Source organism: Mastacembelus armatus, chromosome 15, assembly GCF_900324485.2.
Source record: "Mastacembelus armatus chromosome 15, fMasArm1.2, whole genome shotgun sequence".
NCBI lineage: Eukaryota > Metazoa > Chordata > Actinopteri > Synbranchiformes > Mastacembelidae > Mastacembelus > Mastacembelus armatus.
In genome coordinates, this window is record NC_046647.1 from 512112 (window position 1) to 537406 (window position 25295).

Below are 25295 nucleotides of genomic sequence, written 5' to 3' on the forward strand. Positions count from 1 at the left end.
TGTTGCATTGGTATTAAAGAACAAAACCATGAAATTTTACAAAGAAATGAATAGAAATGACATCAGAAAGTTATTTTTAAGATGTTTGATGTGCTACTGTATCTAAACATTTTGCATGCTAACTGATGTTGGCAATGATTATTTGTATAGACACTTTTCCAGCAAGCCAAGAACAAGACGTAGCCATTTGTTTGTTGATGAGGAGACACTTACTAGAAAGGTGATGAGGGATGTTATTCAGAGTGCAGCTTGAATAATGCTTTCAAAAAAAAGGCTTGCATCCTCAGACCGGTAGACAGCTATCTCATCCATCTGACTAGTATAAGGGCAAGACTTGATATGTCCGTTTTAGAAATCGTGATATAAAATCTTATTTGTAAGAGCAAACTTACAAGACACTTGACAGCAGTTCGATTAACTTCACCAAATCATATGGTCAAAACACATTTATGAAATATTACTAATCTTGCTCTCTCTGAGGGCTTGATGTCCCTCTGTATTACCTGTTGGTCTGCTCATTGTTGGTGTCACCAGTCAGATAGAGGAGGACTCGCCTCTCCAGGTATGCCTCAATGTTTTCCCCCTCACTGCTGCTGCCATCTCCACTGAGCAAATCTAGCACTTGGGGGCTCAAGAGAACTGCCTCAAAGCGCCCCTCCATCAATGACTCCAGCAGAGAGCCTGCCTCTGAAAGAACAAGGTTAGAACCAGTTCACATTAAGCATGTTGACAGTGCTGTCACTCCACTGTGTACCCATTTGCTTCAATTTATGTGACCACATAAGAACAATGAATGAAATAAATGAAAATTGAATGAAGGAAATAAATACAAGCCTATTAAATGAAAGAATGCTGATCTCAATAAACAGACCTCAGTGCCATGCAATTATAACCCAGTGTTGGGTTTTTAATGCTATGTGTTTATAAGCTGGAACAATATAAAATAACACTTGTACAACTAGTATTGGATTATACCTTATTGTAGTCATGCTTATATATTAGGACCACTGATCCTCTGGTTATGTATAAATTATCTACCTGAAAGTTGTAAAGATGCTAGGTATCAAATGTATACAGATGACAACCATTTATGTAAAAACACACACTCCTCATCAGGTCACAGATCTTATACATATGCCGGGGGTTGATCAGTGCCTCCCAGGATTACATTTGAGTGAAACATCTAGACACCATTCATATATCTTCATTAAATGTAATTATTTCATATGGGCATCAAAAGTTATGCCCATATTAGGCTGTTATTGTTTTCATTTGAAAAGACCATACAATATGTATGTCTCTCAAAGCAGCACGAATTTATATCTATGCTGTTTCACCACATATACAGCATACTGTGACCATCTAGGGCTATACCTCCAATTAGGTTTGTAAAGTTATTATATAAGGCCACTTGAAAGATGAAAAATAAAATGAAACCATTGTCAAAGTCTTCAAATTTTTAAATGTTTGGTCAATTTTATAAAATTCTCATGACATAAACAATACTTTAGTGTATTTACATATTTACTTACTGTGAAAATCAATCAAGAAATTAAAATGTATTTATATAGCACATTTAACATCTCATTCAGTCAACCTAAATGTGTAACAAATGGTAAAAAGATGGGATTAATGCAAGACAGTAGAAACACAATGAAAAGGACACTGAGACAAACAGTACACCAGGAGAATATCATGATCTACAATATGTCTGTGGAGATTCTCAGTCATCCAGGTCAAGTTATCTAAGTCCAGTTGCCATGACCTCTAGATCATGATCTACTAACAGGTACCCCTAGGTACCTCAAGTTAGTACTGACCTGATGATCTAAGACCCACATACCACAGATACACTGAACTTACGACACATATACGCTTAAACGCAGTGTCAGCTGCTGTTCACTTCACGTCTAGGTCCCGTTTTTAGCCGATCAATTACGTTCCATCACCGTTCTACTTATGCTGTAGATAAGCTGCTAACGACCAATTCACAGGGTATTCCCCCTATATTGATGACTACCTCGACTAAGACGTGCTCTTTTCTCACAAAAACAGCCGCTCTCTGCCGTTCAACAGTTATTTGTTTTAAAGTTAATAGTTAATGTAGCTAGATAAATTACTTTGATAATGATCTTTCAGTAGAAACATTCACAACAGTTTAAGTTAACGTGTAACCAGTGTAAAAGAAATGTATAATAATAAGAAATGTATTTGTATTTGTTCTGGTGAAACCACACCAAAATTTTTGTTAATCCTGTATTGACTGTTCAAGTTAAGTTTTACACTGTAGTGGAGAGGTGGTACTGTCTCTTTAAGAGGTGTTAGAGACGCTCTTAATAGACATCAAGACGAGAATTAGTTTTGAGAGAATCGATTTGTAATATTTTCAGTTGGCTAAGTAATTTACTCAACATTTAAGATGTTATGAATTACTGTACTTACCCGCTAATTCATGAGTAAGATTACAATCGAGAGATATAAGGGGAAGTACTGTTATTGAGTTTGTGTTAAGCACATGACTTGCCACGTTGTGCTGTTAACTCCAATGTGCTTCTGTTGTTAACAGGGATTCATACATATAGATGGCAAGGTCTACTTCCCTGTATTTATTTTGTTTTGTCAATTAACCAGGTATGTTCCCACTCAGTGTATGTTTTTCTTTTTTATATGTATTAGTTATGATTAAGATGAATGTGATCATATCGCTAAAATTCATGTAATTTATGTTCATTGTTATGGCATATTTATTATGTTAACGTGTTATTTTACTGGATCAGTTCGCGCTTTAGTTAAATAATTTTTTGTTGTTATACTTTGTTTGTTTTCGAATCTATTGTTGATGAGTTGTATTTAGGAGTCATTTTTGCTATTTTGATCCACGTATTGTACATGTTTTGAAACAGAGTGGCTGAGTTTACTGCATATAGTGTCGGGAATGTTGAGGATGTTACTGTTGATAACTCTGTAGGGTCCCAGTTTGGTGTGGGGAGGGGTGTATTCAGGCTGCCTTTAGATACCAGTACACCAGGGCATAGTGTTAGAGCACCTCATGTTCCTCCACTCACTTCCACTCCCTATGCTGAAAAAGACACAGCTGGTCAACAAGTTCAACATGTACAGAACTCAGATTTAGGCTCTCTTATTACACAGTTAGCAGATAAGATGGGTCAGTCTATGGCTGAGAAACTTCAGTCTGACAGAAGTTCACATTTGGATGACAAACCTCAGCAGGCTTTGGACACGTCTCTATCCAGTGTGAAGCTTGTTATGCAGCCCGACGCTAAGGAACCCGCCCATATACAGGGGCGATGGTTCGGACAGATTCACTGTACATGAATGGAAAAATATCATGACCTGGTATTTGAAAAAAACGAGCTATCCCACTCCCTGAGCACTCACAAGAGATCATTGCAAGGTTTATGGGAAAAGCAGGGGATGTAGTAAAGATCAAGCTGCGAAATGACAAAACCACTGATCATGTTCAGGACCCCCATGTGATCTTTGACATTCTAAAACAGCACTTCAGCGAACTGAGTTACTCCAATATGCCCTTGACTGATTTTGACAGAACACCACCCATGCCAGGTGAAGACGTAGTTGATTATTGGATTAGGCTTAACAAAATTATGGATGTTGTGTGTGAGTGTTTGCAGAGACAGGGGCGTAACATTGATAACCCTAGTCAGGAGGTCACGTTGATGTTTATCAAACATTGTCCTGATAAGTCGCTTGCAGGTGTCTTCAAGTTTAAGTCCGCAGAGAAGCGGTCAGCATCGGAAGTCCAAGAAAGACTTGATCATGCTCGAGAAAGCAAGGTCAAAGCTGCCACCACACCTGTTGGCCATAAATATGAGTATAAATTCCTCTCTCAAAGTTGTGTGCCCGTTGTTCGTGAGGTGACTGTCTCTCACTGCGCTACACAATTAGTGTCTCCTTAAGCCCCTACTGCCCAATCGAGCCTAGACAATGACTGTTTGAAAAGTTTAGTGAACCTATTGGATCGCCTGGTTGCACAGCAGGCCCAAACACGAGTAGCTCTCCCCAAACGACCAGTGAGCTCACAACACTCTCACAGAGTGTGTGCCCCCGAGGGGACCAGAGTATTTGTTCAATCCACTCAGAAAGTACAAGCTTTTGGTGACCTGTTTTATGTCCCTGTTCTTATCGATCACCATATACAGCTCAAGGGCATGTTGGACTCTGGCTCTATGGCATGCACCATCAGTGGAGATGCTGAACTGGAATGCAGTGCTGCCTGTATCTTGTCTCAAAAACAACAACCTGAAGAAAATATTATCTTTGTTGGCTGTGGTGGCTTGCGGACTCAACCTGAGGGCTATTACGAATTGGAAATGGAAATCTTTGGCATGTCTTGTGTTGTGCCCACTTTAGTCATGCCTGGCCAACATAATGATATCATTTTGGGCTCAAATGTCATTAAATGGCTGACTCACAACCCAAAAGAAGATGCACTATACTGGGAAATTGCATCCCGACATAACCACCAGTGCAGCCCTGAAATTTTTTGTCACTGTTTACGAATGTCCAGCGTTGGGGAGGTGACACAGTTCCTGACAAAATGGGTACGGTTAACCCTCTGGGGTCTGAGGGGGTTTTTGAGGCCTGGACAAATTTTGACATGTCCTGACATTTGTGCTTTTTCAGTGTCTTTTAAACATATTAATGTCTAAAGTCTAATAACACTGTAATCAGCACAAAATTGGCTACAATAATATGTGAGCAGCAAGTTTATACATTATTGTGTTTTTGAGAAAAAAGTGTTTATGCATGGTTAGTGCAAAACTACAATTTTTTACTCACTGAAATAAGACCATAAAACACAAACAGAACATTGGAGACTTTGGAGACCTGCATGTTGTAGGCTAAAGTGTTTACTTCAGAGTGCTGCGAATGTCATCTTGTTCACACATTCACAGTAAACAAAACACTGATTTAAATTTTCTAAAACACTTTTTGTCCAGAAAGGCCATATGCAAGAGGGTGTGTCTGAGGATGAATAGTCATGTGATTTACCTGAGAACACAAAAGACGCACTGAACGTCCAGACAAAGGCGCGCATAATGAGCCTTTCAGTCAATGTAGCTGAGAGGGGATTAGTGCAGCACAATACAAAACAAGGAGCCAAACGTTCTTCATTTGAGTTAAAATCAGTGTTTTTACTCTGAGGACAAACTAAACTATTCGTCTCTGTGTGGAATATAAGGAGCGCTTCTTCACGTCCGTGACGCGCCATCATCCAAACGCGCAGAAAAAGTGAGCAAATTCTATGATGAAGTTTGACGTTTTATGTCATTTCTCGGGGGTGTGCACATATTTACCTGGTTCACCTGAGATTATTTACATGTGAACAGTGGACAGTGTACAAGGCGGGGTCGCATTACCTGTAATGAGGTGAGACAGGAAAAAACGGACTTCTCCTTACGTTCATACGGATTAAATAAAAAGTGATGATTTGTTTTTGACTTGAATTGTTTCACTCAAAAGAAAACATTTCAAGCTTTCTAGCCATATAATTCTTATTTTTATGAGGCAAGTATTCGCTGAGATTCTGGTTGTTTTATTTACGCGTCTGTGAAGAGAAATGGCAGAGACAGAAAAGTCCGAGAGCGCACCCTGTCGGCTTTCTTTATTTAAAAAAAGCACAACGTTTTGTTGTTATTATCATGGTATACCACTAAAACTAGACCCTTTACAGATTTGAATGATATACTTCTTTTATCTGTACGATCAGAATTGACGGAGTAATTTAAGTTTGTTTCGGCCTTATCAGAAAAAGATGCGTCAAAACGCGCCGGCGCGTGCGTCGACCCCAGAGGGTTAACTTCCATCCAATTCCTATTTAAATTCCATGCTTCCTGACCCATTCCCGCTCTACTGGCACTCTCTAGAGGTCAGGATATGTTTTTGAGCAGGTCCAAAAACAGATTCCAACTATGGAATCTTGCTGATTGAGATCCTGATCAAAGTCACTTTGTTCCTGTCCTCTTGGGAACATCCAAAATTTCGAGCTTGAGATTGCAGCAATAGGAAGCCAAACCATTTAAGGCCTTGAAAACAAAATCAATTCTAAAACAAACTGGAAGCCAGTGAAGGGTAACCAGTAGCAGTGATATATACTTAAATTTATGTGTATTAGTTAAAAGTCGAGCAGCTGTCTGGAGAAAGGGACAATTAAACGACACCAAAATATAGGGCATTGCAATAATCAAGTCTAGTAATAAATGCATGAATCGCTATTTCAAAATCTTTAAAAGAGAGAACTGACTTGACCTTGCTTAGGAACATCAGGTAGAAGAAGCTTGATTTCACAACTGAATTAATCTGCTTAGGTTGAATACACACTAGTTGATTTTAAGCCTGATTTCATGCCCGATTTGATAAATGAAGAGCACAAATTCTGAGTATGGGTCACCATACTTGGCTACACAAGCCACTTTCACTTTCACTTAAATCAATGCGCATACTTAACAGTGTGAGTACAGTGTGCGAGTGTTTTGTGAGCTAATACCCCCACACCAGTTTAGACTGTGGTGTGTGTTGTAAGAGGCTGGTAGTATAGTGAAAAAGGGCAGGGCCACTGCTTCCCAGCCAGAAATAATTGTGTTTCCCATGTGCTGGTTCTCCCTGCCTTTCATTAGCTTTTTATTTGAGGAGGGAGACTGGCTGGGCTCATTAGCATTGATTGCTTTGTGTTCCCATGGTGGAGAGACCAGAGAGACAGGAGAGAGGTAGTTGGTGTTCTGAGCTGCATAACGAAGCCTGATCAACTTGAGAATATGTCCAAATTGGTTCCAGGACAGCCCTTATACACATAAAAAAGGGCTGACAAAATATGTGTCATGCCAGAAAAAACAACAGTAAATTCAACCCTGATCTATGCCTCTCTTGGATTCTTTATATCCAACAAAACAATGTTCAGTTATTCTCCAGACAACTCGGCATGCCTAGAGTAATAAAACTCATACAACAATCTCTTTTGGGGCTTGGGGAATTTAAACTTGTACATTTCCAGCTGACTGTTGCAGTTTTGTAAATAGCATTTACACTTATTACAGACACCATCTCTGACCCGCAAAATGTTATCTTTCCTATAGGCAATGGACTTTTAATCAAGAAAGGAAGGAAACACCCTTAACCCATCTTACCTACTTTTGACTTTCAATAAATCAAAGTGTCTTATAGAGGTGGTGTGGGACAATGCTTACAAATGACACTGGATTTTTTTTTCTTTGGAACCTGACCCAAAGCAAATGAAAGCAGTTTTTGAATGTAGTGGCTGCACAGCAAGTGACAGTGTGAAATAGCAAATTGATGTTGAAATGATTACCTAGCAGTCAGGGGATTCATGAGAGCATTGTCACTAAAAAAAAAAAAAAAAAAAAAAAAAAAAAAACCTACATATCTAAAAAGTTTTGGCAGTGTTCAAAGTGAGCCAAAAGGCTGTGAGCTAAATCCTCAGTATGCTAGCATGCTCAGTGATTATGATGGCGTGTGCTCTATTCTGTACACAACATCTATTGCATGTCTGCCTGCCCTGGAAGAGCAAGCCCTCCCCTGTTGCTCTTACTTAGGTCTCTTTTGCATTTAAAGGTTTGCTCTCTGAAGTTTTTCCTCATCTGATTCATGATTCAATTCAATTCAATTCAATTCAATTCAATTTTATTTGTATAGCACCAAATCACAATACAATCATCTCGAGGCACTTTACAAAAACTAAAAATCCAACAAGTCCCTTATGAGCAAGTACTTGGCGACAGTGAAGAGGAAAAACTTCCTTTAACGGAAGAAAAAACCTCCAGCAGAACAGGGCCACGAGTCAAAGACTACCTGCTAAATTTCCATCCATTATCGATACCGTTTTTCTTGTCTATGGTTGCAGAGCGCTGCAGCTAGTCTCAGCCAAACTGAGACTGCCTGTTTGAGACTGCCAGGGTACACAAACAACCACTCACACTCACACCTACTGGCAGTTTGGACTCGCCAACCTAACGCACCTGCATGTGTTTGGACTGTGGGAGGAAGCCGGAGTACCTGAAGAGGACCAACACAGACATGGGGAGAGCATGCCAACACCACACAGAAAGACCCCATGTCAAATGGGGTTGCAACCAGTGCTAACCACTGTGCCAGAATGCCATCTACTTTCTGAAGATGTTCACAATATTAGCGAGCTCAGAGAGTCAGTCACAAATGTGAACCTCATGACAAAACGTGATTAATTTTGTGGTGACCGTCAGTGGACCAGTGGTAGTCCTACTAACAGGGAATCAATGCCATCTCAGTGCTATGGCTGAAAGTAGTGATTGCAGCTTCTCAGACTGCAAATTCATGACAGTAACCATCAAGCCAACTGTAAGTTTGTTACCAACTATCTTTCAAACAAATACTGTATCTGTAAGTTGTATGATGTCACTCTACCACATGCAAAGGCTCAAGTAATGATATGAATTAACACATCATAATGTCCTGGTTGTATCCCACTGTCTCCCTGATCTTCCTCATCAAAAAATGTGTCTCCTGTAGTTTTAATGCCACAATTTCAACAAATGAAAACACACTTCCAGATAGACTCTCATTACAGCAGTTATATGAATAGTTAATCACTCAAGTTGAACTTACAAGCCAACCCTAGTTGACAATACTGTATACCCACCACTTCTGACTTCATTAGTGTCCCCCAGATCTTATGCTCACAGTCTCACATAAAGCCAGATTTCTGGCCCACTTAGGTACACCTGCAGGTTAGCCATATAATCTCTTAACTGTACCCTCAGCTTTAATAACCAATTACTGTGTTGTAAAGGACAATTTCATCTCACTGCTGTTCTCATGAAACCCAGGAGTTGCCATAATAGCAAAGGCAGGGAGGAGGGAGAGGACAAGAAGATGAAAGCTCCAGCTTTATGAGGGAGAAAATGAAAGCCTGAGGTTTGGCCACATGTTTAATAACATTTCAGCTACCCCTCAGGTCTGAAATGGCTGCAATTATGGAAAACAAGGAAAGGCCCTCAAATTTCTCCATAACTCATAGAGGTTCCGCCAATGAGCTGCAGTTAATAAGGTGACAGTGAATTGAATTAGCAAAAGCAGGCAGGGCTGAGCAGCAATTGATCCCAGATGAATGATCAGGTATACCACACAGGCAGTGCAATTTTTTCCTGTGTACCATGTAGCTTTCAAATGACTAAATATGACACACAGCCTTGAACTACCTTAATCTGTTTCCCAGATCTTATGCTCAGTCTGGCTAACTCTTAGTTTTAATATCCTGTGATCACCTCCAAGCTATTTTAGAGACACACCCTCAGTACTAAAAGTACTACTCTGGAAGAAAAAAAATTTCATTTACTCCATCTTTTGTCAAATGTCAGCTAGGATTGGCTCCTTGTCCCCCGTGACCTTTTACAGGGCAAGAGGTATAGATAATGGATGAATGTTTCCCTTTTGTCACTTCCTACAATATTTTTTTCCAAATAAAATCCTCCTAAAATGGAGGGATTACGCCTACTGAGCCACTGAACGATATCCTGCATGAAATGTTGGATCAATCAGGAACTGTTAGTTTATTGACCAGAGCTTAAGTGCAGTCCAAAAACACCTAAATTAGGGCTGTGCAAAAAAAAAGATAGAAAAAACAATAACATATCAATATTCCAGCCCCTGATATCAATACTCCCTCCAGTCATAAGGGGCCAGTGTAGCTTCCTCAGCTTGTAGTAGATGGGGCCAGTCCTTCATGTACAACATGCATCTTTGTCTTTTCAGACCAGAAGTGAAGTGAGTAAATGAGTGAAATGTTGAAGATTTTAGCAGCGCCTTCATCTCTAAAAGCAGATCTTTGGCTTTAAGGTTAAAGACAGGAGTAATGATATGGACAAAACAAAAGTCGTTTGCAAACATTGTCATGCTTCAGTAAGGCATTCAGGTAGTATGACCAACTGGCCGGTTCACCTACAAGACACCATGCTGAAAGTTAGCAGCACCACCTCCATGGAACCTGTGGAACCGAGTCAATCGCCACCTACAAGTGAACATCTACCTCAGCTCATGCAGAGAAGATTACAGATTCCAGGGTGCATTTTTATCTGCACTCTTATGGTGTTATTGAAAATCCAGGCTTTAAACTAATGGTGAATATGATGGAACCACATTCTCCGGCAAACATTGTTTCAGTGTCTCATGATAGGGACTGCTCCATCAGTGTTATCCTCAGAAGTGAGTGTAAGTCCAGTAAGGGAAACTGGACACCCTGGACCAAATTCTACATTTTAGTTCAGTAACAAAAGACTTGAACACAACTGAGGCCTCAGGCACATTTTTCATGTTGTAGTGAATTCGAATGTAAAAACACTGACATGCACTTTATATTCATGGTCACACTGTATGAGAATTATCCACTGAAATCTTCAGTACTGGATCATCAAAATAGTTTGCCAACTCAGTTACCAATATAATGTGATGTGCCTGCATGTTACTAGATTATGTCAATGGTGCACAGAAAGTTGTATTTTCAGCACTATTTTTAAATTTTGAATAACAAATGTTGAGTATTGCAATATATATAGTATTATATATCGTCGTATCAGTATTGAATCGTATCGTACCGCACTGTATCAACGTCCATATCATATTGCGATTATGTGAGGTTAAGAGAGATGATTGTGACTGTGCTCTGAAGTGTACAAGTAGTCTGTGTCTAATACAAAAACAACGTGCTACACTAAAATCAAATGAGCAACGGCCCACAGGAGCTCCAACTGGACACCCATAAGAGCTACATCTTTACCTCCATGCACCCTGCAATTGCACCGTTGTACAGTGTCTGAAAACCTAAGTACTTTATCCATCAGAGTCTTATTTACACTTCATGCCATTTATAGAAAGTAAATGACTAATCAAAAAGCCCAGACACATGTTTTCCTGACAAACCTTCCATGTAGCTACTGTTGGATAAAGATTGATTGATCCAAGAATAATAGATGAAAGTTTGAAACAGACAGACGGGTTCTGATGTCAGACTGGACTGTTTGGCCATAACTAATGTTCTGTGTCCTAATCCACTGCCTGCTAACACAGCATCCACTGGCTGAAGTTTGGTTAAGGAGTCATGAGACTATCAGGCAGGTGACCCTGAGACAGAGCAGCAGTCCAGCAGCTGCCTCCAAAAGCAGCTGCTCAGTTAGCAAATCTCCTTATTATTTCTGGGAAAATGGGACCAACTAGCGTTACAGCCACCGTTACCGTTAGCTAGATGGTTGCTATATTATTCTGATGATCATGAATTCATAGTTATGGTCCGTATATCGGATAGCACAGCCAAACACAACATTTAAACATCACTATCGTGTTAGTTCTTCAAGTACTGTGACTTCATGTGTCCAAAAAGTAAATGGGGATCTGACACATCGGCACGACAGGAACAGACATTTCCACCGGGGCGAAGCATTGAGCTCCGCGAGGAGCAGCCTGTACCCAACGTCACCTACCTGACAAACTACCTACCTGACAAATTACCCACCTGACGTTAGGATCAGCGGCTCCGTGAGGAAAACAAAGACTCACCCGCAGCGCTGCAAACACGCAGCCTCCAGTCGGCCGCCTCGCTGGCTGTCACCCAGCCTCGCAGGACGGGGATCTCTACGTGCAGCGACATCCTTGAACCCCTCTAGGTCCTGCCCAGTCCAGTAGCAGCTGATCTCTTCGCGTCTAGCCCACGTCAAAGCCGGAAACTGAAGCGTCTGTGGAGGAGCGAAGTGGCCAAGAGTTTCTGAGCCGGAGGAAAAACGTTTATTTCCACACATGTGGTGCAAGTGGCATCAGTGAGCAGCCATGACAGGCGCGCATTGCATTGTGGGGAAAATAATCAAGGCGTGCACGAGGAAGCTGGGGCTTTTTTACGACCAGCGGTGGCAACCCTTAATACTCTCCAGTTAAAACTGGTTAACTGCAGTCACCTCGTACTGACCATTAGTTATGAAGTGACTCCTCACTGTACCTGCAACATCCAAACACAGTGCTACCTATTTGTGCTGAGACTGTTATGGCTAATAAAGTCATTTTGTAATCACTGTTGCATTCATGCAGCATAGTGCTTTGAAAATACATCTATAGGAAAATCAATCTGAATAAAACCTTTGATTAAAAAAGAAGTATCTATCTGTATATCTGCCTTTTTATCTGTCTGTCTGTCTGCCTTTTATTTGTCTGTTTTTTATCTGCCTGCCTGTCTCTTTTTGTCTGTCTTTTTATGTCTGTCTGTCTGTCTCTCTCTTGACTGCCTTACTGTCTTTCTGTCTGCCTTTTTATCTGTCTGTCTATCTGTCTGTATGTCTCTGACTATCCGTCTGTCTGTCTGCCTTTTTATCTCTATCTGCCTTTTTATTTACCTGTCTGTCCGTCTGCCTTTTTATGTCTGTCTGACTATCTGTCTGTCTGTCTGTCTGTCTGCCTTTTTGTCTGTCTGTCTGTCTCTCTGTCTGTCTGTCTCTCTGTCTGTCTGTCTGACTATCTGTCTGTCTCTCTGTCTTTTATCTGTCTGTCTGCCTGTCTGTCTGTCTGTCTGTCCAGCTATCTGCCTTTTTATTTATTTATCTGTCTGTCTATCTATCTGCCTTTTTATCTGTCTGTCTGTCTCTTTTTATCTGTCTGGCTGTTTATTGGTCTATCCATTAATCTGTCTATCTGTCTATCTATCTGTCGGTTTATCTGTCCGTCCATCAGCAGAACAGACAGCCCTCATGAATCTGCCACCCAGCAGCAACTCCAGGCCTCTCTTGGGGAAAGCCTTTGGCAGGAATACCCAGATAACATTGAAGATCACTGGAACCTTCTCAAATCCACATCCTTGATGCCTGTAAAAATACCTTTGGGTATTAGTCCAAAAAATATCCAGACTGAAAATGGGAAGCCTTTATTCATGACAAAATGACATCTCCTGTAAGGCCAAGAGACTGGCTCACTCCAGAGCTAAGGCAGGCATCCAGAGCCAGGTGAGAGAACTTAAGAACTCTTGCTGGATACAAAAAAGCAATGAAGATCCGGAGACTGACAAACTCTGGAGAGATCAGATGCTTTTTCAATGCATAAAAGGTAATTCATGGTCCAAGCTACTGTGGCCTGAACCGTGTGCGTTCAATGGATGGAAAAGAGCTGGTGAAAGACAATGTGTCCATCGACGCACATTGGGAAGAGCACTTTCACAAACTTCTCAACCACAACAGCAAAACAGAACCTGACATCTTTAGCCACATCCCCCAGAGCCCCATCACAGAAAATATGGGGGAACCTCCCACCATGACCGAAGTGCTCAGCTGACCATCTTCAAGAAGGTGGACAAGGCTGAATGTAGGAATTACAGAGGCATATCACCCGTGTCAACAACAGGAAAAGTGCTTGCTTGTGTCCTCGCAAATCGGCTGCTACCATGGACTGAGGAAATCACAGTGCAACTTCTGTTCATCCGGAGTCACAGTGGATATTATATTCACAGCACATCCACTGTAATAAAAATGCAGAGAGCAACAACAGCCATTATACATTGCCTTCATAGACCTGACAAAGGCCTTTGACACAGTGGACCATCAGGCTCTGTGGAGCATATTATTACAGTACAGCCTCCCAGAAAAGTACATCTGCATCTTGAGTCTCTTGCATGACGGCATGTCAGCCACCATGCTCAGCAACAGCATTGAACCTGAGCCCTTTATGGTGGAAACAGGGGTCAAACAGGCATGTGTCATCGCACCCACCCTGTTTGCTAGCTTCATTGCTGCCATACTCCACCTTAATGGCAACAAGCTGCCACAGGGGATCTCAATCCTGTATAGGACTGAGAGCAGGCTCTTCAACATTAACCCTTGCAAGGCCAAAACCAAACTCAGCCACTCTTCCATCATGGAGCTTTAGTATGCATAATGCCATTGCAGCACACTCTGCAGATGATCTCCAGAAGATTCTGATTGCTTTTGCCAAAGCATATAGAGCCCTGGGATTAGCATTAAACATCAAGAAGACCCAGGTCCTTTATCAACCTCCAACCAACCAGCCACTCACTCAGCCCACCATAACACTGGACAATACAACTCTGGAAAATGTTGAACATTTCCCCTACCTCAGCAGCCTTCTCTCCTCCACCGCTGATGTCGACTTTGGGGTTAATCATTGCCTGAATTGTCCTGGTGGTGCATGTGCTGGACTCAGGAGGGGACTCTTTGTGGGTCGGGAGCCTTGGGGCTTGGTCTGGGCTGCTGGTATGCCATGTTGTATGGTGCTGAGGCAGAGACCACCTGCAGCAGTCATGTGGGAGCCCTGGAACAACAACACCAAGGATCTTTGCGGATAATACTAATACTCCATTGGGAAGACAGACACACCAACACCTGTGTTTTGGAGGAGGTGAGTATGGACAGCGTTGCCACCGCACTAGAGCAGCTGCAGTTTGGATTGACCGGCCACATATCCGCATGCCCAATACACGTTTCCCTAAACAACTACTGTACTCCCAGCTACAGGTATGCCAGAGCCCCGGGTTGGCAAAAGAAACACTTTAAAGACAACATCAAGACCAACCTAAAGAAGAAGAAGAAGAAGAAGAAGAAGAAGAAGAAGAAGAAGAGCCACATCACATTGGACAACTGGGAACACACTGTCCTGGACAGGTGCTTATGGGCTGAAACTGTGCGAGAAGGAGCTACAGTTCATGAGTCTGAACTCTGGCAATGGCAAAGACAAAGCGGCAGCACTGCAAAGACAGACTCGCAAAGGCTCCACCTTCACCATATACTGTCACCTTCCCCTGTCCATGCTGCTCCAAAATATGTGGATCCACCATTGACTTTCACAGCCATCTCAGGATAAGTAGATGACCTCTTTGGAGGGCAGTCATACTTGATTCTTTCAGTCTGTCTACACTCCCCTCCAAAAGTATTGGAAAAGTGGGCAATTACTTTATTTTTGCAGACAAAACATTTGGGTTTGGCATCAAAAGATGAATATGAGACAAGAGATCAACATTTCAGCTTTTATTTCCAGGTATTTACATCTGGATCTGATACACAGCTTAGAAGGTTGCATCATTTATAACAGAACACCAAATTTTTAGGTGAGTAAAAGTATTGGAAAATACTATTTAAAATAGATTAAAGTGAATAAGACTTAAGATTTAGTTGCAAATCCTTTGCTTGCAATAACGGCATCAAGCCTGTGACCTACTGACATCACCAAACTTTTTCATTCTTCTTTTGGGATGTTTTTCCAGACTTTCACCACAGCCTCAGTTATTGTTTGTTTTGGGGGGTTACTCATCTTTCTTTAACCCTCTGGGGTCTGAGGGTGTTTTGGGACCCTGGACAAGTTTTGACATGACCTGATGTTTGTGCTTTTTCAGTTGCTTTTAAACATATTAATGGCTAACGTCTGATAACACTGTACTGGGCTACAACAATATGTGAGCAGCACATTTATACAAGATTGTGTTTTTGAAAACAGCCTTTATGCATGGTTAGTGAAAAACTACATTTTTTAAGTCATTAAACTAAGATCATAAAACACATACAGAACATTGGTTCACAAGACTTTGGAAAACTAGATCTTGTAGCCCAGAACAGTGTTTTGGGGATAGGATCTGTCATGACGAGGTGGCAACACATGATGCTGTCATGGGTCAGTTCCTGGCCACACCACAGAGGATGACAGAGCTAAAACAGTACACAGACAATGACACCACGGTTCAAATTCACTACCCTTTTGTTATGTTCAGGATGAAAACATCCACTAAAATAAACTGCTGTAAAAATAGAAGACAATATATTCTGCATCTTGCTGGAGGGGTCAGGCTGCATGATCATTTCCAAAACTTTGGTACAAGTGAAGCCACTACTCATGGTGGTTGCTGCTCTTATGAAATGACCAACAGGATGGCATGTCAGTGTGTAAATCCACTTACCTTGTTTTTGTTTTAGTCTGTACTTCTCCCCATCAAAAGGCAGCAGGTGCATAAATACACTTTGTCAATGTAGAGTCTTTGTTCTCTGAGAGCTGAGGGACATATTCAGATTTTCTCAGACACCTCAGGGTCAACATGCAAAGGTCTCACACACTTTACACAGGCCTGTGTAAAGGGTTAATGGGGCCACTTGGTTGTCAAACCTAAAAATCACACTGTTACGTCCCAGCCCGAGTGGGACTTCACATAATGTTAAAGGAAAAAGGGAAGTGGATGAGAGAAGACAGATGGAACGGCTCACGTGGTGAATTTTCTGTTGTGTGACATTTATTCTAACAGTGACAGTGGAATAACAACAAGACCATTTGCAAATATACAAAAGATTGAACAATAAGACTATCACAACAAAACACAAAGGACACCACCCCAATTAACCAACGTGCAAACAACAAGTACTCACAAGTACGCTATGACTAACAGGTCTGAATTTGAACCTCACGTCTAAGTTTAAGGCAAGAGACACAATCAAAAGGTTTTACGAGTAGGGTGAACTGTTCACGTGAAATCCCAGCTCACCGCCTGAGTAAAGCTTTTTCGGTCTATATATCACTTTATATAGTGATTGGTTGGCGCGTCTCAGCTGGCGCACCTCGTACGTCATCAGCCAACTTTCAGGGATTACCTAGAGAATGTCAAACGGCACCTCAGGGGCCGTAACACACACATTTTACCTCTTCCCAACAGGGGAAACCACCAACCACCAAGAATGATTATACAGTATCTCACAGAAGTGAGTACACCCCTCACATTTTTGTAAATAGTTTATCATATCTTTTCATGTGACAACACTGAAGAAATTACACTTCTACAATGTAAAGTAGTGAGTGTACAGCTTGTATAACAGTATAAATTTGCTGTCCCCTCAAAATAACTCAACGCACAGCCATTAATGTCTAAACCGCTGGCAAGAAAAATGAGTACACCCCTAAGTGAAAATGTCCAAATTGAGCCCAATTAGCCATTTTCCCTCCCCAGTGTCATGTGACTCATTAGTGTTACAAGGTCTCAGGTGTGAATGGGGAGCAGGTGTGTTAAATTTGGTGTTATTGCTCTCAGCCTCTTACTGCTCACTAGAAGTTCAACATGGCACCTCATGGCAAAGAACTCTCAGAGGATCTGAAAAACAGAATTATTGTTCTACATAAAGATGGCCCAGGCTATAAGAAGATTGCCAAGACCCAGAAACTGAGCTGCAGCACGGTGGCCAAGACCATACAGCGGTTTAACAGGACAGGTTCCACTCAGAACAGGCCTCACCATGGTCGACCAAAGAAGTTGAGTGCACGTGCTCAGCGTCATATTCAGAGGTTGTCTTTGGGAAATAGATCTATGAGTGCTGCCAGCATTGCTGCAGAGGTTCAAGGGGTGGGGGATCAGCCTGTGCCTGTGCCAGTGCTCAGACCATACGCCGCACACTGCATCAAATTGGTCTGCATGGCTGTTGTCCCAGAAGAAAGCTTCTTCTAAAGATGATGCACAAGAAAGCCTACAAACAGTTTGCTGAAGACAAGCAGACTAAGGACATGGAGGAACCGTGTCCTGTGGTCTGATGAGACCAAGATAAACTTATTTGGTTTAGATGGTGTCAAGCGTGTCTGGTGGCAACCAGGTGAGGAGTACAAAGAAAAGTGTGTCTTCCCTACAGTCAAGCATGGTGGTGGGAGTGTCATGGTCTGGGGCTGCATGAGTGCTGCCGGCACTGGGGAGCTACATTTCATTGAGGGAACCATGAATGCCAACATGTACTGTGACATATTGAAGCAGAGCATGATCCCCTCCCTTCGGAGACTGGGCCACAGCATGATAACACAACATGTTATCCAGCATGATAACGACTCCAAACACACCTCCAAGATGACCACTGCCTTGCTAAAGAAGCTGAGGGTAAAAGTTGATAGACTGGCCAAGCATGTCTCCAGACCTAAAACCTATTGAGCATCTGTGGGGCATCCTCAAACGGAAGGTGGAGGAGCACAAGGTCTCTAACATCCACCAGGTCCATGATGTCATCATGGAGGAGTGGAAGAGGATTCCAGTGGCAACCTGTGAAGCTCTGGTGAACTCCATGCCCAAGAGGGTTATGGCAGTGCTGGAAAATAATGGTGGTCACACAAAATATTGAGACTTTGGGCCCAATTTGGACATTTTCACTTAGAGGTGTACTCACTTTTGTTGCCAGCGGTTTAGACATTAATGGCTGTGTGTCGAGTTATTTTGTGGGGACAGCAAATTTATACTGTTATACAAGCTGTACACTCACTACTTTACATTGTAGCAAAGTGTCATTTCTTCAGTGTTGTCACATGAAAAGATATAATAAATTATTTACAAAAATGTGAGGGGTGTACTCACTTCGGTGAGATACTGTATAGTGTCATGGCTGTGCAGTCAAAAAAAATGTCATGGCAGTCAATGGGACAAAAACATCCATGAACAGTAAATCAGTCAGAAAAAATTAAAATCTGATGCTGCACAAAACCTAACAATTCATCAAAATCAGTGTTACTAATCTTTGACATATCCAAGACTGATCAGAGGTAAAAAATATCCAGTCCACAATCACTTTCTATATTGAAAATTAGTCATTTTGTGTTTTTTCCCCAAATCTGTGGCATCACTTATGAAATCGGCGTTTAAAGAGTTAAAATCCTGGATTTTATTTAACATTTAGTATTTTTGATCAGAACTGAAGTTGATTAACAGACTGAAGCAAAAGAAGTTTAAAAAAATATAACATCTGATATATTTTTACAGCAGTTTATTTTAGTGGATGTTTTCATCCCAAACATAATGAAAGGGTCGTGAATTTGAACAGTGCACAAGCGTTAAATTGCTCTTACAGACAGAAAACCATAGTTTTGGTGTGCTTACCAGTGTTACGCCCGGCCTAGGGGATACCGGGGCATGACACGATGTGAATTTTTCTCAAAAACTCTCCCACTCTCAAATAAATCCAGCAGCCCACTAAATGCACTTAAAGGAAACCATTTATTTTCCAAATATACTCAAAGTAACTCTGTCAAACACTCAAATGCCCAAAATAACAAACAAAAACGCTAAAGCAGCCCTACTATTTCCTAACCAAACAAACCAACAAAAAGACAGGTATTCTACCCTGGTCTCCTAACAAAAACAGGAGAAAACATAAGTCAAATAACTGGGCTTCTTACTACAACGAAAAGTATTTAGTGCTCAATATATACAGTGCAAGTAAAGTCACAAAAGTTCTTTCTCTAAGATCACAATTCTCAAACTAACCATTTGTTCTACACATCTTAGGCTTCTTACAAAGACAGAGTTTCACAACAAAGAGTGCTGGTTTGGGAGTGGCAGAGATCAAAAAAGAGCTCCCTGGCTGCAGTCAGTGGGAGCTTCTTATAGTCTTCCCGGAAGGACTGGACCAATCCAGGAACATCCATCCAGTTTGAATGGACCAATCTCATGGGTCTACCTAGACTCCACGCCCACTCCTTTCTCTCTCTCACATACACACATATACACACCAAGAAATGGGGAGGAGAGAGCTAACAACACACAAATCACGACAAAACCTCACACATAATGACCCAGGTCATAACACCAGATATCGGTAATACACAACTTTTTTGTTGACTGAATAGGTATCTCTATACATGTACTGTATTTAAGATTACTCCTCCTAAAGTCAGTACTCCTATCACACACCCAAACTCAATCCTTGTGGAATGCTATATAGTCTTGTTATAATAAACAGTATGAAAGTGCAATAAATGCAACAGATATCATTCACAGGTGTGTCTGTATAGATATTATTTTAGTCTTGTTAGTGATATTCACATAGCACATGTACAATATTTTTATTTGGGACTTCTAAGTTATGCACTGTAACCCTATTCAGTTTATTCATGTTTTATTTTATTTCATTTATTATTTTTACTCTATTTAGTCCTTTCTATTTTTATTACATATTCTACCTCTTCATTACGTATTTTCTCTCTCCTCTACCTTGCGAGCAATGAAAACGTAATTTCGTTCATACTTGTGACGTAAAAATGAATGACAATAAAGTGGAATCTGATCTTATCTATTTGTTGTTTATTGTTGCTGTTCTTTTCTCTCTCCTCTATCCACTCACCCCAACCGGTCGAGGCAGATGGCCGCCCAAACTGAGCCTGGTTCTGCTGGAGGTTTTTTCTTCTGTTAAAGGGAGTTTTTCCTCTCCACTGTCAACCCCTGGTGACTTTCATGGATGCAACCTTCACCAAATGCTCAATGGGCTCAGGATTTGAACCAATCAGAGGCCACCACTTCGCCAAATGCAGAGTCAAACCAGTGCAAACACTCACTCTACAGTCATTTCTATCCCCACGAAGTGGAACACCAAGGTCCTAAACATCTTTAGACCAGCGGCTCTCACCTCTTGAATCATGAAGGCCATGGAGAGGGTGGTCATGTCACCACACTAACTGACCCACAAATGGATCCACTGCAGTTTGCATACAGAGTGGGGTGAGGTGTTGAAGATGCCAAACTATTTATTTATTGAATATCTTGAATGCCAGGCTCCTGTTTGCAGACTTCTCCACTACGTTTGTCATGAGGTGGCAGGAGCACTGCCGACTCATGCCCTCTTCCTCATGTGTCTCTACCTTTCCCTCTTGTGTCTGTGATTAATTCCCTGCAGGTGCGCTGTGGTGAGTGAGCTTCACCTGTCACCTATCTCTGCCATAAAATCCTATGGTCTTTACTTTGGATCGGCATGTGGGTTCTCTCGTCTATCTCTAACGCAACAGCATTTAACACCAGGCAGCCTCACATCTTAGCAGAGAGACTCTCCATCGGCTTCCACCTTGACCATCAGCTCATTTTATGGATTACTGACTTTCTCCCCAACAGGTCACAGAGCGTTGGTCAGTAACACTCTCTGTGATGTCATCTTTATATCAACAGGATCTCTACAAAGCTGTGTCCTCTCTCCTCTCATCTTCATCCTCTCTACTGACAACTGCAGGTCCACCCAGCCAAACTGCCACCTGGTAAAATTTGCTGACAACGCTGTGCTAGTCCCTCCTGTGAGGTCCCGCGCAGCATCACAGCTCAGCTCTGCAGGAGTTTCTGAGCTGATGTGAAAGTTCCTGTCTTAAACTTGATGTTAACAAAACCAAAGACATGATTGTGACCTTCTCTAACAGACAGAGGCAGTTGGCTGAGTCAGTTAACACCATCATTCAGGGGCAGCCAGTGCAGATTGTGCACTGACACATCATTGCAGGAGTACAAATATGTTGGAACCATCTTTGACAGCTTTCTCAAATTTTCCTCCAGCACATTGAGGAAATTCTCAAACATGCCACCAGAGACAATATTTATTGAGGAAGCCTAAAACATTTGGTGTTTGTGGAAACATTCTAAAAACTTTCTATCGTTCTTTCATTGAAAGTGTTATAACCCTTCACCTGCAATCGCTTGCTGAAAATGCCCAAAGTCTGTTCATAAATAATTGGTACCTTCCTGTTCATCATCCAATGTGACACACAACCAAAAGAGAAAACACTGGTATTCCTGTAAGCCCACCTTACGTGATGAACTCTTAATACTGTAGTCACTTCCCATGCACTGATGATTTAAAGGAGGAAAGTGACCTTTGTCTCAAGGTCTGTCCAGGTCCTTAATTCAAAGAAATGCTATGGCTCAAGAAATGGTAACTCCAGTGTCTGAGAACTGCAGTACAATGCACGTTAACACTTTGTATTGTATTTATTTATTGTGGTGGACAACATTGCTCTGTTGTGTCTGTGTGAATGTATGCTGCTCTGTGTGCCTTTTTGTTAAAAAAATTAAGAAAATGTTTCACCCTCAAGTGACCTAATCCACCTTATTGTAGTATAATCGAAACACTGCTGAACAGGGCCTATAGTGTAAACAGTTTGTTCTGACCTTGACTTTTTGATAAAGACTCTTGGTATCATAACCCAGATGTCCTGCAGTCAGAAATTTCCTCCTCTTTTTGCTCACATGACCTTATTTGTATCATACCATTAATATGATGTGCTTGGCTGCGGCCTGACTTTCATGCTGTACCAAGGTGCGGTTAATCCTTGCATGTAAAATTCCTGTGTAATTAACCAAAGTTTGTTCTCTCTTTGTTGAAAGAATTTAACTAACACTTTTAATTGCCCCTTGGGGAGTAATAAAGTGAATTGAATTGAAATATAACTTTGTTGCAGCTGCAGGTGGTGTCTTTCTCAGCCTCAGGTGGCCTACAGGTGGTGTGGAAGTTTAAGCGCCTTATCTTCCTGTCTCTCAGGACCTGATGGTTCCATAGCATCGGCTCCATGTTATTCTCCACCTCCCTCTGAGCATTTTCCCATCTGGCCTTGGGATGATCTAGCTGATGCAGTTCTGTGTGACTTTGTGTATGCAGGTCCTGCCAGCAGTTTTCACTATGTCACTTTGTGCTGAAAAGTCTTGAGACTTCTTTGCAGTCTGCACTTGGGATAGTGTCTAAAATGCTATAACTTCTATTGTTCTGGCGCTTTGTTCCTTTTTCTTGTGGATGCCGTCTTACAGTGTGGCCTTGAGACTCAACAGTTCTTTCCAACTCTTAGTCCATCTGGATATTGGACTTAGGGTAGAAACCTCTGTGTACTGGGGAGAGTTTCCAGGTCTAGACATCAGCAGCCTACATCTCCAGCTCAATATACCAGTAGGGTGTTAATGACTTGGATCTTGGCCTTGAGCTGGCTCTGCAGGCTCTGTCTTGCCGTTTGAGGAAACTTGGATGTCCTACTAGCCTCCTTATCTTGGTTCCCATGTGACTGTGGGATTCCATAGTTCTGTAGCTGGTCTGTGTATCTGCACTGGGACTTCCATCCCATCAGTCTTAACCACCTCCCCTTTCTTAGCTATCATCTGCCCACACTTCTCTAGTCCGAATGCTATGCTAGCAGCCTGGCTCTAATGGCACTGGCAGTCCAAATCTGTTCTGGGTTCAGGGTTTTGGACTACTAAAAGTAGCATGATAAAACTGCTAAATTGTCCAAGTTCTGGCATGTTTGTCTGAAAACAATAACTTAGTAAAACAGTAGATGAAACACACCAAATTTTACATAAACATCGCCATAAAAACAACTACAATATAAAAATTAATGAATATAGATATAAGAACCTCTTCAGCCCCTGAGGAACATCTTCCATTATTACAACTCAAACCTTTTCTCACATATTCTGTGTCTCTGACTCTTCATGGCTTTCCTTTTTTTTAGCGTAGCGGGTGGATATCTGGTTAAGTTTAGAAAGAAGCATTCGCACATCAATCCATAATTTCAAGCTCCATTTAATGTCCTAGCAAAACGAGTACGTGACTGCTTTAAGGAGTGAGCAAAATAGAAAGTGCATTTTTGTTCACTGGAATTCAACATAATAAAAAAGACCAAAGCAGTTTTTTATGTCAGAAGGAGCAGAATCATTAATTTTGTAGAAATAGCAATGAAATCAGTAAAGGTACTCTGTTGGAGTATTTGGTGGTGTGTGTAGATCAAAGGCACATCACAGCTTTGTATCTCACTGGGGATTGTTGCAAACGCACAGAAAACACACATACACATGCATAAGCTTTCAAAACACATTTGCCATTTGGCTCTAACACACAGTCTATGATCTACAGTCATGTTGAAGGTTAATGGTCATGGAGAAGTTCTGAGAGGCAACAAAATCTTTATCCAGCGCATGGTGCTTTTTAATTTGGAGCCTGTAAAAGGGATAACATAGCATTAAGAATGTCCATCTCAGCCTTTATTCAAGTGGATATGATCCTAGAGAAATTAGATGAAGCAACAGATGACCAGAGGGGCTCTTATCTCAGATTCAGTTATGTGTCTTCTTTCTTTTTCTTGCTCTTTTTTAAAATAGCATCTTTAAAGAATATATCCTTGGTTACAACTGTGTCACTAACAGTCAGAAAGAAAAAAAAAAGTAAATTAACATTCAGTAAACATTCTTCTCTAAAGGTAGTTTCCCTTATATAATCTGTAATTTTCCTCTTCCATTATGTATACATAAACAAGTTTAATAACATACCAATCAGTGGTTATTTCACAATTGGAAAAAGCACAAAATGTTTACACTCTTTTACAGGTAAATAAAAGTTTTTGACTGTTTTCAAGGGTGAAGCATAGTTCAGAGTTTGTCTCATGTTTTGTTTCCCATCCCCTCGTTCTCTGCTATTCCGCCATTAGATCTTTACATACAAATATTGACAAAGTGGTGGCTTGTGCTCTGAAGCCATCAAGTCTTTTTGAGAGTAACTCATAAAGGGGGCGGTGGGGATTGGGGACTGAGATGCTGGGAGGGGACAGGAGGGCATGGGGGGGGTGAAGTGGCGGGGGTTCATAACTGGCCCTCGCTGCCGTGGCTGTCCTGACTGCTGCTGGGCTTCTCTGCATCCTGACTGGGCAGCTCTTTGAGGATCAGGGCGGCACTCTTCTCTGAGAATTCGTCGCCGTCGGGCTCTAGACCGTCAGGGCATGGCAGCTTCAGAAGTTCCTCTCTGAGCTGAGCTGTGTGTCTCTGTCAGAAAAACACAGGTCAGAGTTAACAGCATTAAAGAAAAGTATCCCATTTCCACAGATTATGCACATGTCCAGTCTAACTTAGCTATTAAAAAAAAGTCTGGTGTTATTCTGTATTTTTCTTATTAAAAAGAAAAGACCGAAACCAACAATGTGCTAGTCCTTCTCTATGACCCTATGATTCTCAGCTCCAAGTGCATTTGCAGAGAAGGTTAAAAACATTTGACATTGTTTCTTTTAGAAAAGAAAGGCTCAGGGACCGTCTAAATGTGGGCCAGTGTAGTTTTTAACAAATATTCCACAGTGCACTTCCTGGGATTTATTTCACAGGTGCATCAATCCATATTTGGAGAGTATTTGGTGCAACAGGATGGTGTTTGTGGGTAAACCATGTGCAGTTTAGCTTGTGTAGTGTTTACCTGGTGCAGAACTGAGGTCAGGGATAGACTAACAAAGCACTGGCGTGCTAGTGTACAGCCTCGCATGCTGCTAGCATGGGTTCTCTTTCTTTTAGCCCTTTCAGGAAGCAGTCGTGTGTGTGAACTGTTCATGTAACAACTGTCACCTGCTCCTTTCACTCCAGAGGCTCCCGTCCCACATATTTCCCAGCAAATCAAGGAACAATTCAAATGTCTGCCAGGGAGAACACATTCTTGGTGAATCAGAGGGGTCACATGAGTCGACCATTAGATCCTTAGACCCTCACCTGAGCTCATTCCTTT

The 25295-nt window shown here is 41.5% G+C and overlaps 2 protein-coding genes across 5 annotated transcripts in view; both read right to left on the reverse strand.

Annotated features, from left to right (window-relative positions):
* The window catches only part of ttc27 (tetratricopeptide repeat domain 27), a 97990-nt gene extending 86133 nt beyond the window's left edge, over positions 1 to 11857 (reverse strand). For both annotated transcript variants that reach the window (XM_026309100.1, XM_033325560.1), the window contains exons 1-2: positions 11584 to 11857; positions 504 to 687 (exon numbers count right to left, since the gene is read on the reverse strand). In XM_026309100.1, the coding sequence (XP_026164885.1) occupies positions 504 to 687; positions 11584 to 11674 (275 nt within the window). In that variant the 5' untranslated portion in view covers positions 11675 to 11857. The remainder of the gene's footprint in view (positions 1 to 503; positions 688 to 11583) is intronic.
* Positions 11858 to 23321: 11464 nt separating this feature from the next.
* The window catches only part of birc6 (baculoviral IAP repeat containing 6), a 150548-nt gene continuing 148574 nt past the window's right edge, over positions 23322 to 25295 (reverse strand). For all 3 annotated transcript variants that reach the window (XM_026309255.1, XM_026309256.1, XM_026309254.1), the window contains exon 73: positions 23322 to 24571. In XM_026309255.1, the coding sequence (XP_026165040.1) occupies positions 24392 to 24571 (180 nt within the window). In that variant the 3' untranslated portion in view covers positions 23322 to 24391. The remainder of the gene's footprint in view (positions 24572 to 25295) is intronic.